The 12426-nt window shown below is 40.8% G+C and overlaps 2 protein-coding genes across 3 annotated transcripts; both read right to left on the bottom strand.

Annotated features, from left to right (window-relative positions):
* Window positions 1-230: 230 nt before the first annotated feature.
* Window positions 231-7247, bottom strand: LOC311016951 (voltage-gated purine nucleotide uniporter SLC17A9-like). Its single transcript, XM_084015000.1, has 13 exons — window positions 7077-7247; window positions 6385-6582; window positions 6151-6290; window positions 5390-5489; window positions 5183-5307; window positions 4565-4664; window positions 4379-4475; window positions 4162-4249; window positions 4035-4069; window positions 3526-3641; window positions 2165-2220; window positions 2048-2077; window positions 231-1951 (listed from the first exon to the last, which is right to left on the bottom strand). Exons 1-13 carry the CDS (start codon window positions 7196-7198, stop codon window positions 1782-1784), a joined length of 1377 nt encoding a protein of 458 aa, XP_083871126.1. The 5' UTR covers window positions 7199-7247; the 3' UTR covers window positions 231-1781.
* Window positions 7248-7730: 483 nt separating this feature from the next.
* On the bottom strand, window positions 7731-11649 carry LOC311016962 (glucose-induced degradation protein 8-B homolog). 2 transcript variants are annotated; one of them, XM_084015014.1, is made up of 5 exons: window positions 11491-11649; window positions 11010-11137; window positions 10693-10889; window positions 10388-10585; window positions 7731-9157 (listed from the first exon to the last, which is right to left on the bottom strand). In XM_084015014.1, exons 2-5 carry the CDS (start codon window positions 11128-11130, stop codon window positions 8984-8986), a joined length of 690 nt encoding a protein of 229 aa, XP_083871140.1. In that variant the 5' UTR covers window positions 11131-11137; window positions 11491-11649; the 3' UTR covers window positions 7731-8983. The 2 variants fall into 2 exon arrangements, with proteins under 2 accessions (XP_083871140.1, XP_083871139.1); XM_084015013.1 differs by lacking the exon at window positions 11491-11649 and having other exon boundaries at window positions 11010-11235.
* Between the last annotated feature and the right edge of the window lie 777 nt (window positions 11650-12426).

Raw genomic sequence — 12426 nt, forward strand, 5'->3', positions numbered from 1 at the left:
AAGCCAAATAAAAACAAAAGACAACAGAAATCAAACAAATCAAATGTAAGATACATAAAACAGAAATAAACACCTGAGAGAATGACAATAAATTCATCAAAAAGCTGTTTTGTTTTGTGAGAAAGACGTGGTCGACGTGTATCGTTTCCTTCATAAAAACAAAGACTTGAGGCTTTTTGTGAATGTGGAATTTGGCAAGAATTAAAATCAGATGAATAAGGGAAAATGCATTAACATCTTTGTCACCGTAGCAACCAAATATAACATTTCTATGGTAAAAAATAAATAAATCTGACAATATATTGCAGAATATAAAATTACATAAATAACCAACATAACCCAGATATGAATATTTCACATTTTTATAATTATCAGAGGAAGAAAAAAGGATTTCTTTAATGTTTGACCTTTTTTAATTATCATCTTGACCTTTCAGGAAAACACAATATTAAGATTGAAAAGTAAACACTACAGATAAGACACATAAAACAAACATTTGATGACAAAAGTCCAAAACACATTAATTTCTCAAGCCACATACAGGACCCTTCGCTTTCCCCACATTTTGCCATGTTGAAGCTTTTTACTACAACATATTTCCCCTCTCTCATCAATCTACTATACTCAATCTAATAATGACAAACTGAAAACATGATTTTGGTATGATTTTTGACATTTAGCACAGGTGTCTCTCATTTCGCTTGATCATCTTTGAGATGTTTTGACACCTTGATTAGAGTCCACCTGCTGTTAATTCAACATATGATATGCAGAGGCACACACTTGAGCTGACAGCAGATCAGAGCAGAAACCAAGCCACGCCATGACAGGATTATATTGAGGTACAGAACAAAACAAATGCATGTCTGCTGCATGTAAGTTTCCCTAAAGCACATTGCCTGTAATTCTTCAAAGGAAGACGTTTGGAACAACCAAACAACAAAGCACGTAACAGACTAATCTGGTTTGAGAGGATCTGCAGACAATCCAGGTGTGCAAAGCTTGTTGTGTCACACCAAACAGGACCCCAAAGGTGCTTCAAGTACTGATTAAAAGGTCTGAATACACTTATATGTCAGTGTATTAATAAAACAAAACTTCCTCTATCCAGTATTGCCTCATAATTATGGGTTATTGAGTGAAAACATGTATTTGAGGGTAAATGGCTGCAACATAAAGTAAGTAAAGGGGTCTGAATACTTAATAAATAGGCTATTTTTGATCATTTTTTTCATACACTTGTAAGTTTCCCTCAGAAAAACACGTGTCGTCAAAACACAGATTCTTAAAACACAATGAGAAACTGAAACAAATGTAACCCCTTAAACGGGGTAATTCACATTTTTAATGATCAGTAACAAAGAAAAGTGAGTTTTACAAGCACCAAACTGTAAAAAAAAGAAAAGCACAACAGAAGTGCCTCAGTTGAATAAATATAACCTTTTTAAATATGTTTTGGTGCTCATAATAATCATAATAATCCCCAACAAATGCAATATGTACTTATATTTATACAAACATTTGTACAATGTCACTTTGTTTTATCCAGAGTGATTTACAGTAAACAGAATATTCAAGTTCCTTCATTTTAAAGAGTGTAAGTTTGTGATGTTTTCACGTTCTAATATGTTCAGCAAATATGTGGTTCAGGTGTTAAAACAATGACAAAACAAACAATACTTTATATAATCCAAAACAATATCCCTTCTGCAAATATGTGCTCAAAAGGAGCACTAAATCTCTCTTAGAGATACTTATTTTAAACGTAATGTTCAAAACGTTTAAATTACGGTAACCGGTTGGTAATCTTCCAGGTCGACACGACGAGCTTCTCCAAAGAGGAGGAAAACCAAGAGACCCGTGGCGTTCACTAAAGTGACGAGGGAGAAAACCGTGGCCCACGACTGCGTGACCTCGATCAGGTAACCGGACAGAGACACCGACACCAGACCTGGGGGGGGGGGATTTACATTTTTAAACCTCCAGATACAACAGTGAGTATAACAGACAATTTATGTGTACTGAAAACTACTTTTTTTATACGTACCCATGAAAGCTCCCAACATATTCATAAAACCTGTTGCGGAAAAGGAAACCGTGATCAACAAAAAACAAAAATGAGCACAGTTTTATGAGACTGAAATGTAGACGAGGGGAAACTCACCGTAGAGAGTGCCGGCACACGACGGGCAGAGATCTTGTACATTCACCGACACACCACTGAAACACAGACAAGTCATTACTTTAACAGCAAAAAACGAAATTTTTACACGACACAATGAAAATATAACTGGATTTAAAGGATAAGTCCGGTGATATTTGTGTTATTATCAGCAAATCCTATGATGAGACCAAAAGCTACACTGAGTAAGTCTGTGTATCCAGACTGATCAACGGTAACAGCTCCACTGTTCAATAAGCCACATCTTTGCACACGTTCCTTCATCACAATGAGGTCTTGGCGTGTATTAATCCGCTGCTGGAAATAGTCCCCAGCAATTGTGTTGTTTCCTCCTGTCTGAGTAATGTTAATAATGAGAGAATGAAAGGGACTGTGTAATGCATTATATGTAGAGTGTTTGATGTTGAGAACATGATAAAGGAAGTAGAGCTCAGGAGGCGGGGCTTTTTGAAATGTTGATTTAAGAACAACACCGTGATTCAAAGGTTTTGTGTTGTAGCTTGAGGCCATGTGGGCGTAGCAGCGGACGCGAGTTGGGACGCCTGAACTTGCAGGCTCCATATGAGGCCCGTACAAACACACAGCCTTTTACTCTTAATTTTATGTTTGCATACTTTATTAGGGCCCGAGCGCCGACAACGTCGGGCTGCGAAGCCCTGAAATGCTGTCGTTTATTATTATTTTTCCCACATCCCGGCCTTTTTGGGGGCCTAAACATATTCAGAAGTTGAAAAAAATGTCCATGCTAATAGAAAACGGCGAAAATTCAATGATTTTAAAGGTTTCATAGTTGGCCACAAAAAATTGGCTCGCTAGCGCCACCTAACGCAAAGAAGGATGGCCAGCTCACACCATAACTCCAATTGACTTGAAATTTTGCACAGACATGCAGATCCGTGTGCTCTACAAAAAATTACATTATAGCACCAAAGTCCGCCTACCGAAATTTTCCGCCATTTTGAATTTTGTGGAAAACACGTTTTCGCTAATTTTTCCTAAACCGTGGATCCGATTCTCACCAAAATTGCTGTGGATCATCATTAGACTAAGCTAAACAAGTGCTATCAAAGGCTTTGAAAAATATTGTTGCGTTTAGAAGTTATAAGCCAATGAACATTGGAGGGGCGGGGCTCTAGAAAGCAATACACATAACTCCATATTCTCTAACCCAATCATCACGAAACTTCTGAAATCAGAAAGTATTGAGAAATGGTTTTCGTGGCAACACCAGCCTCTTCCTTTAAATATTTGCTTAGCCTAATTTCGTTGACAAATCTGTCATCGGAATTAAATGAGGCGGTGATAGTTTAAACACACAGATTTCTGTCTTTTTAACGACGTACCTGCTGCCGAAGGAGCTAAAACCCATCGCACCACAGACCAAAAACACAGCAGAGGAAAAGGAGGCGGTCCCAGGCAGAAGAATGACAAAGACACTCGACACGCCCATGGCAAAGAACTGAGGAGGGTGAGACATGCAGTGAGACATTTAAACGGCAACCGATCATCTCAAAGTAAATGCAAACAACTTAGCCTGAGTGTCTGATTCAGTTTATTAATCTATAAGTCAAGCTTTTCAGTTATACTATATATATATATATATATATATGACCAGAGTAAGTACTTATTCTTATCCCCTACAGAGACATACACCTAGTAAAGAATACTGTGAAAAACCTCTTGCCCTCAAGAAGCTTGTAATAACATGTTTGAAGCACACACACAAATTCCTTGGTGTACACCTCAGCTGCCAGTCAGGACGAACCCTTTTCTGTGCGCACACACACTTTTTAGCACTTGAAAACACAGCTATGGTACTTTGAAATATTGTGCGTAGTTTTTAAACACTTACCTGCATTGTCTTTCTCACCATTAGAACGCTATATTCTACGGGAAAGATCAACAAGGTGTAAAGATGAGATTTATTTCCTACTAACACAATCAATACACAGCAATAAATGAATAATACTTTTGAATACCACGGCTGATGAGAAAATCTGACATGTATCCTCCACCCATCCCCGCTGGAATTGAAATCAGCCATGGAAGTATGTTGTACACCCAGCCCTGCAACAAAAGGCAGGTCAGCATTTAAACAAGTGCGGGTAAGTGGAGGCTGTCTAAAGCTTGGAGCATCGCACAGTTTGGCATCTTTATCGGCTGAATAGCAACATTATGGTGAAGGAAAACAAATACCGTGGCATGTGGAAATGATTCTTTGAAGTATGTCGGCAGCCATGACAGTAACGTGTAGAAACTGCTGCTTACGCACATGTGAGCAAACACCATGGCCCTTTAGAAAGGAGATGACAAAGAGGGATATAAAAGTGCTGAAGAGTCGACGGTGGTAATGAGTGAAGGGTTAAAGAACACAAGCTATACCAGACAGGCGGCTTCTTAATAAGACTCAGCCAGCGGGTTCTTGATAAACTCTGTTGTGGTCCATTACTTCTTTCCATCTGCTTGGGGACGCCCTCTGAACCTGAACCACACATTGCACATTATATTATACTCACGTATGGCATGAGTACCGAAATGATACTGTTACAGTAACATACCAGTACAAGGAGGAGGCTGCAGGCACGCTGGGCTCCCTGTGACGACGCTGACATGCTGATGTTAAGCAGGTGTAATGTTTACCATGTAATCCCCATAAATGATCACAATGCTTCCTAAGGGAAACATGAATGCGTGGGCCAAATATCATAACGGTCCAGCCAATAGTCGTGGAGACAAACCATGAGTTAACTCGAGGAGAAGTCAGGGGATCACTAAAGTTGGTATGGAGCATGAATGAATCTGTCTTATAGATCATTTACTCAATGAGCGGAATAGATTTCTGGACAGAATTCAGCAGCCGTCGAGATGTTTCAGTGAAAATAGAGACGGAGTTAAAGGCAGAGTAGGTCATTTGGAAAAACCACAGAGATTTTCGGTGAACCGGAAACATTGTGACTTTATCATTCGGGGATGCGTGACTGACTAGCGGAGTTACTGTACCTTTTAAAAAACACAGCCAAACAACGAGCGCCCAGAGTCCGGACAGGAAACCAATACTGTAGAACATGCTTTCCCAGCTGTACCTGTCCAGCAACAGGGAACCCATCGCACCCGCCAGCAACGTTCTGAAAGAGCAACAAGAAAGTGTCACCGGAGATGTAGGTGTCTGTCTGTCTGTCTGTCTGTCTGTCTGTCTGTACAACGTACCCAAGATTGCTACCGCTGTTCATGGCGCTCATTAAGAAGCCCCTCTCTTCTTTCAACACACGCTGTGAGCAAAGGCTCGCCAAAGACGGGAAGAAAACACCTAGAAGACATAATGAGACGGTCTCACCTTCATTCCAGCGCTGGAACAGTTTGATAATTTGGGAAAAATGTGTTTATTCGCTTCGAAAGTTAAATGAGACGATGGATTCCACTCACGTCTGTACAGTAAAGGCCGGGGGGGTTCGCAACCTTGTCTAACTGAAGGCCCACGTCCAATTGGTAAAAATATATCCAAATAATTGAAGGAAAAAGACATTATTTATGAAAATAACTAGCTAAGTAAATCATATATATATAAAATATAAAAATAAATAAATATATATATATATATATATATATATATATAAAAACCGAACCATTTGACAGTACCCCTGCAGGCCACTAGATGGCGGTCAGCGGCCCAGCAGCGGCCCAGTGGTTGAGAATAGCTAGCATATTCAATACAAAAAATAGCCAGCAATTGGTTAGCTTAGCTTAGCATAAGGACTGTAAACAAGTAACACAGCTAGCCTCGCTTTTTTTGAAGGTTAAAAAAAAAAGTTGAGACTTATGCTAAGCTAAGCTAACTGGCTGTAGCTTCATATGTGGTGCACAGAGAGTGGACTCCATCTTTTCATCCAACCCCAAGAAAGTGAGCATGCGTCTTTCCCAAATTGTTCAACTTGACCTTTACATGCTTAGTCCAATACTGAAACTCTCACCCTGCAGTAGTCCCATGAGGAATCTGGCCATAGTCATGAGAGCCAGGGTGTGGGATCCTAGGTGAGCCAGAAGAGGAGTGCCAGTAGTGACCAGAGCCCACGAGGCTGCAGACATAAACAGCACTCGCTCTCCTCCAATCCTAACATGTCAACAAACGTCATGGCATTAACAAGAGGGGTTAATATTTGTGTTTGCATTTCACGTTGCACTGTTCTACCAGCTTAGCTGCTTACTTGTCACTAGCATGGCCTCCCAGGACCTGAGTCAAACAGTATCCCCAGAAGAACCCGCCGAGAACCAGCCCGGAGTCGATCTTACTCCAGTGGAAAGTGGTCGCCATGGACACCGCACAGATCGGCATGGCCATCCGGGCACAGTAGAGCAGGCAGGTGCCCGCAAACAGCATCGCGATCCATTTCCGAGCCAGCGGTCTAAAGGCATGAAGGGAAACAGGTTCCACTCAGAGAGTCAAGGCACCAGCTGTCTACCAATTTGCATCGGGAACAAGAAAGAAACATTTCTCTCGGCTCGGCTCTCGGATAACGTCGTAACATCAAAAAGTCAACATCAGGGACACGCGACTCAAATTTGACTGTCTAAATGCGTGCTTTTGGTTTCATTTGGTCTGGCTGGTTGATCACCATAGCTACCTCCCGTAGAATGTACCTACGCATCACCGCAGCTCGTAATAATAATCATAATGAGCCTCTTTAGCCAAAGTGACTGATTAAAGAACAGGATGATCACAGTTGTGGAAATCCGATGACGTCTACGGTTAATGACACCAGATCTGAGCAGCATGCAAGTATTTTCTAAATGGCACTTAAGACAAAATGTTATGGTTGGCAGGAATTTGGTCAATTCAACTAGGCTACAGTAAGTTCATATCAGTATTAATCTGATCTAAATCCTTTTCAAGTCTCACCTGGGCCACAGGTTCGGGTCTCCTGGCTCCTTTCCGTTGAAATCGTCGGCTGCGTGAAACTTAGAATCCGGCAGAGAACCGTTGAAGTCATGGCTGCTCTGCCCAGAGTGCCTGTCAGCCATTCAGAGAACCCTGGCCGTCGTCTCTGTAATAAGTGCAACTCTCCACCCTGAGAGTTGCACATGAGGTATAAGTGCTGCAACTGCTCATGTCCTCAGGCACCCGGGCCAAACAGGCAAAACTTGTTACAACAAAGCATGGAATGTCTATGGAAATGTGTCGTATTCAAGTGTGTTTTGAGTACCTATACAAACTTTACCAAACGTTATACCAAAATAAAAGCACCCATTATGCAGAATGGACAATTTCATAATGATACGTTATATAATTAGTTTACATTTATTGTTGCATTAATGTGTAAGCATCACTTAATATTGTAGCTGGTAAAGGTTGGGTCAATTTTAATTAATATAATAACACTTCTGGGTAGCTTGACCTATAATTAAACATCTATTAGATGATTCATGTAGTATAAATGCAGTGAAGTAAAAAAAAAAAAGCACAACATTTACAAACACAGGCACTGAGCATCGGTGTATTTCCCCTTAAGATTTGCATGCATGCACACTCACAACTCAGAAACAGCTCTTGTATGGTTCACAAAAGTTTTATTTTCATAATTGCAAATCTGATCTTAAAAATGTTTAATAATAAAAGGGATGTAAGCTCTCTGGGTCTCAGTAAGCCAATATCTATAAAGACAACCTTAAAATAAATTAAGGATGGACAACTAGCAGCAAGTTTGTTTATATATAATATATATATATATAATAATAAATGTAAACAAACCGAACAAAATAAACAAGCACAAGAGCCTTTCCCATTGAAACAAAGACACATTTACATGCAGTTAAAGTGAAAATACCAACGGCCTTAAAAGTGGCAAAATGGACAACAAGTTCTATGACTTTAAAAATGCCTATCAAATGTTTAGTTCATTTGATCATCAATTAATGATTAATTACTAGTCTCAATAGAGTTTAAATGAGAGTTTTTCCAATCTCTGTGATTGCCGTAATTTGCTCCGTCGCACTTTCACATGTCATGTCCGGAGCGGCCCTTTCTCTCCGGAAACTCATAAATCCTCCCTCCATCAATGGGACTGGTAGAACATTATCTTAATCTCAACCCTCCTTTGTAACATAAAAACCAAAACGCTGCCGTTCGGACCATGTTGGGTGGACGGGGGCACGCTGTTGGCTAAAACTCAGTAAGGAACGTCTCTGATTTCAACCCATCAGTCAGGTCGTATTTCACCCTCTCAAACACACAGTAAAAGACCACTTGTTAAGTTCATCCCATAGACACTGTAAAGGTACAACAAATCATAAAATACCATATTGTTGAAACTATATTACATTGATAAGGTGTATCTTTCCTTTTGAATCGATCTAGACTCTTGAAAGTGTGTCCGTTGTAACGAAGTGTAATCCATTACAGTTGAACCCCTCCATTCTGGGGGAGCATGCATTTTGGCTCCACGGCATTAACACATTTATACCATCATCTCTCTCTCTCTGGCAAAATAAAGTCTTGGTGGGGGAAAATGGTTACAATAAATAATACTACTGGCTTAGGTTTTATTAAGACAAAATATAAAACAGCTATTTTAATTTTGTCATCTCCAAGATCTGAAAAATCCAGGATCTGTATTTAAACTAAATAGTTTTTCAATTTGCAAATACAGCAATTTACAGTTTGCACAATGAGTTATCTGTCATGAATGAATCATGGAAGGAAAAGAAACAATGTGGCATTTGTTTATACATGTTACCTGGTTGTCACACAGTCACTGACTGATCATAAATTAAGGGGACGTGGAAGGTGGTTGTTCTTGTCTGTTGTATTCACTTGGGGTCCTCGATGGTGCCCGTGCTAAGGTCAGTCATTTTGGGGTATTTCACCTTCTTCTGGTCCAGCTCATTCTGTGCCCACAGCAGTAACTTCAGGAGTTTTGCCAGTTTCGGCGTCGACTCCCTGTTTTCATAGTCCAGCACAGCTTGGTTCACCTCACTCCACACCTGTGCATCGAGAGGTGCGTTTCAGTGAAAATTAACATCAACACATTTCCTGCACTATTTCTTACATTCACTGTGTTCTCGAAGCTTACCTGCAGTCTGACGGACAAAAAACGAGAACTCGGGAGCCTTGTCGCAATAACGGCACATTCACAAATAACCTGTTTGGTTCGGTACATTTTTTTGTATGTTTGATTGCAGGTTTGGTTCAGATAGTTTAACATACAAGCTGTTAATGGACCCTTTTTTCCACCATCTGCTGTTAAGGAAGCAATTCTATTTAAAAAACAACAACTAAAAGCTATGTATTTATTTAAATAATTAGGAGAACATAGAAACATGCATGTAGAACAGCAGAATGTTGTGCTTGTATCCTCCTCCCTGTACTTTGGACTTGAAGTGGCATGTTGCAGTACGAGACGCTTCTGTTCTGACCCGTCTCCTACGTGGGTCCGTGTAACGTTGCTGGTCCAGGATGACAGTCGTCAAAACTGTCCAATCAATGAGTTATCTCATGCTTACAGGTTTTGGTTTGAGAGTAAAAAATAAATGTGAAGACCGCAGAACTAAAAAGGCACAAGACCTTAGATCCACAGGGACAAACACAGAGGCATTGTGAAGTGTGCTATTCCGGTGTATGGCATAGACTGTATAGAGAGGCAAAGTCACAAGCCTTCCGGTGCCCCTCAGGGGAACTTATTTCAGACAAAATGTGTACAGCAGTCGGTGAAAGACACCTATTCTTTTGATCCTGTTTGAATTGTGACATGAATCACACGTTTCTCAATTTAAAAAATATTTTGCAAGTCAAGAATGTTGCAGTTTGTCATAGATTTGTCATATCAATAAGTGAATTCTCTCGTCTGTTTTATCCAGACTATTTTTTATCAGTCGGTTGCTTTATCGTCTATTTTACTCTGACTGGATGTTTTTTTTCCGCAGACTTCTATATATATATATTCAGTATCATTTTCACAACCAGAGGAGTCGACCCTGTAGGCCATTAGAATGAGGTTTAAGAAACGCCTTCACCTTTCAGACCCCAAACCTGTGCCTGGATAAAAGCAACAATGTTTTTTCCTTTTTCTCCAGGGTCCAAACTGAACCAACCCAAATCCTACATATGACTACTCCTTAAAATTGCTGTGCACAGCTCCCCTTTTTTTTCAGCCATTATATAATACGGTGAATTGAGTCCGATTACCCGGCTAATAACTCGGATTAAAAACCCACCTTTTGCCGCTGCATCATGTTGAGCAGGTCTCCAAAAGGCGACTCCTCTGGGTTGTCGAAGGCCAGGAGGGCTAGCGTCCTCTCCATCTCTGTCAGGCACTCGCGGCTCTCCTCGCCCTGCTCAGCCAACTGTGTCTGGGCAAACTCCAGCGCTGACTCAGTCTCCCTTAGCCTGATTAACTCAATCAAATGTTGCTGCTGCAAGAGGGGGGGGGGAAGCAAAATCGAACTGTCGTCTTATTTATCTGAGAAAATAACAATATTTTCATGCACACTGGCAGACAGTGTTATTACCCACAACGCACCTGCAGGTGAAAATACAAGTATCGATTGGTGTCCAGCAGCTCCGGGTGCAAGCTGTTGATGAGAGCAATAGCTTCCTGTATCTGTCCCTTCAGGATCATCTCTCTGATCTTTATCCTCTCGTCCAGAGAGTCCAGGTCCACACTAGGCTCGATCCCGGACTCCATCCGGAACTTCTCCGCGGCTTCTTTGAATCCCTCTTGAAAAACATGTGGAAACAGATAACAGGTAGGAGGGCAAATACATTTAGTGACGCATGAGGTCTTCTTGAGGCAGTGGCAACATTCAAAATCACTAATCGTCGACGCGCGCGCCTCACCTGTCACCAGGTAGTTCATAATGAGCCGATTCATGTCCGCCCGCTGTATGTGAACATTGTTCAGTTTGTCCATCCACTCTTCTTTCGTGATGTCTTCTGGCTTTTCAGCATAACTCATCATTGGGATCCTGGAAAGACGGAAATCCATTTGGGAAAACACGGCGAAACGTGAGCAAGACTGACACGGCTTGGCCACAGTTTGCACCTACACGGCAAACCACGGTTAGCTAATAGGAAGGATTCAACGCGAACGTACGCTACTAACACAAAAATGCCAAATTAACAACACAAGCAACGGGCGGGTTTTTTTGCGCTTTATACAGCGGTTGAGCGCTTGCTAGCGTCACACACACACACATACACATACATACACGCGCGCACACACACACAAAATAATTCGGAGGCTTCCAAAACAAACCCATTTCCTCCCGGAGCAGCAGCCCGGGCTAGTTAGCAGCCTGTGTGCGTTTAGCTAACTCACCGTGCAAACACGAGGACCGGCGACTATCCGTTCTTACAGGCGCGAAGAGAAGATGAACGCAACGGAAATGCGCAGTGTCCCCTCCGCGCTGTTTAAGAAGAAACGGGTTAATAAACGCAGGATACACACTCGAGGTTTTTTCGCGGCTAGCTAACTAACCAAGCTAACGTGATAAACCTCGCGATAGGAGCGTCGGTCCTGCGAGCTGTGCGATTGGTGGGGAGAGTGACGTCACGGTTGCCGAGGAACAGTCGGTGCAGCGGATGGTCAAATCTAATGTGCTGTGTATATAAATATATGTGTTTACTATAATTGGAACAGTTCCTACACTGTAGGAATGTGCTGTGTGTGTGTATATATGTATACAGCACATTCATACAGTATATATATATATATATATATATATATATATATATATATATATATATATATATATATATATATAAAGGGCTGTCAAAATTAATGCGTCAACGCACGTCGGTTTATTTCTTTGCACTCATTTTTTTAATGCAAAAAAAGAGAGAAAACTATCAATAAACGATGTAACGTTAGCGAGTGTCTCTTCTGAGTCTCTTAGCTTTTTTTATCGTTAATATTCATTTGAACTGTAACTGATAGCAGGTTAAACAGTTAATTATTAATTAGTAATATCTTTACTGCAAACTCTGCTCTGTTTGTATCAGGAAAACACAAAGTTGAATGTTTTCAAAGTTATTGTTAGAACTGAAATGGTATTATTAAGTAAGCAAGTATTGAAATTGAAATGTTTGTACTTGGTCTGATAATAAGTGGTATCAGTGCCTCTCTATTTGTGGAGGCTTCATATTCTGGTGCATATACGCCGTCTGTCATTTATCTGAAGAAAAGGTGCCCAGACAATATAGACACACACATATTTGACAGAGTATTTATTAAACGATAACGCAATTTACAAAG

The sequence above is a fragment of the Eutrigla gurnardus genome (assembly GCF_963514095.1).
Source record: "Eutrigla gurnardus genome assembly, chromosome: 8".
Taxonomy (NCBI): Eukaryota; Metazoa; Chordata; class Actinopteri; order Perciformes; family Triglidae; genus Eutrigla; species Eutrigla gurnardus.

Excerpts from the sequence above, each read along its gene's own strand:
- LOC311016951 (XM_084015000.1), bottom strand. The coding sequence starts at position 7,198 with ATGGCTGACAGGCACTCTGGGCAGAGCAGCCATGACTTCAACGGTTCT. Across the intron at positions 5,308-5,389 it reads AACAGCGGTAGCAATCTTGG|AACGTTGCTGGCGGGTGCGA; the intron begins GTACGTTGTACA and ends TTGCTCTTTCAG. Across the intron at positions 1,952-2,047 it reads TATGTTGGGAGCTTTCATGG|GTCTGGTGTCGGTGTCTCTG; the intron begins GTACGTATAAAA and ends CCCCCCCCCCAG.
- LOC311016962 (XM_084015013.1), bottom strand. The coding sequence starts at position 11,157 with ATGGATTTCCGTCTTTCCAGGATCCCAATGATGAGTTATGCTGAAAAG. Across the intron at positions 10,890-11,009 it reads TATGAACTACCTGGTGACAG|AGGGATTCAAAGAAGCCGCG; the intron begins GTGAGGCGCGCG and ends ATGTTTTTCAAG. Across the intron at positions 9,158-10,387 it reads ACATGATGCAGCGGCAAAAG|GTGTGGAGTGAGGTGAACCA; the intron begins GTGGGTTTTTAA and ends CTCGATGCACAG.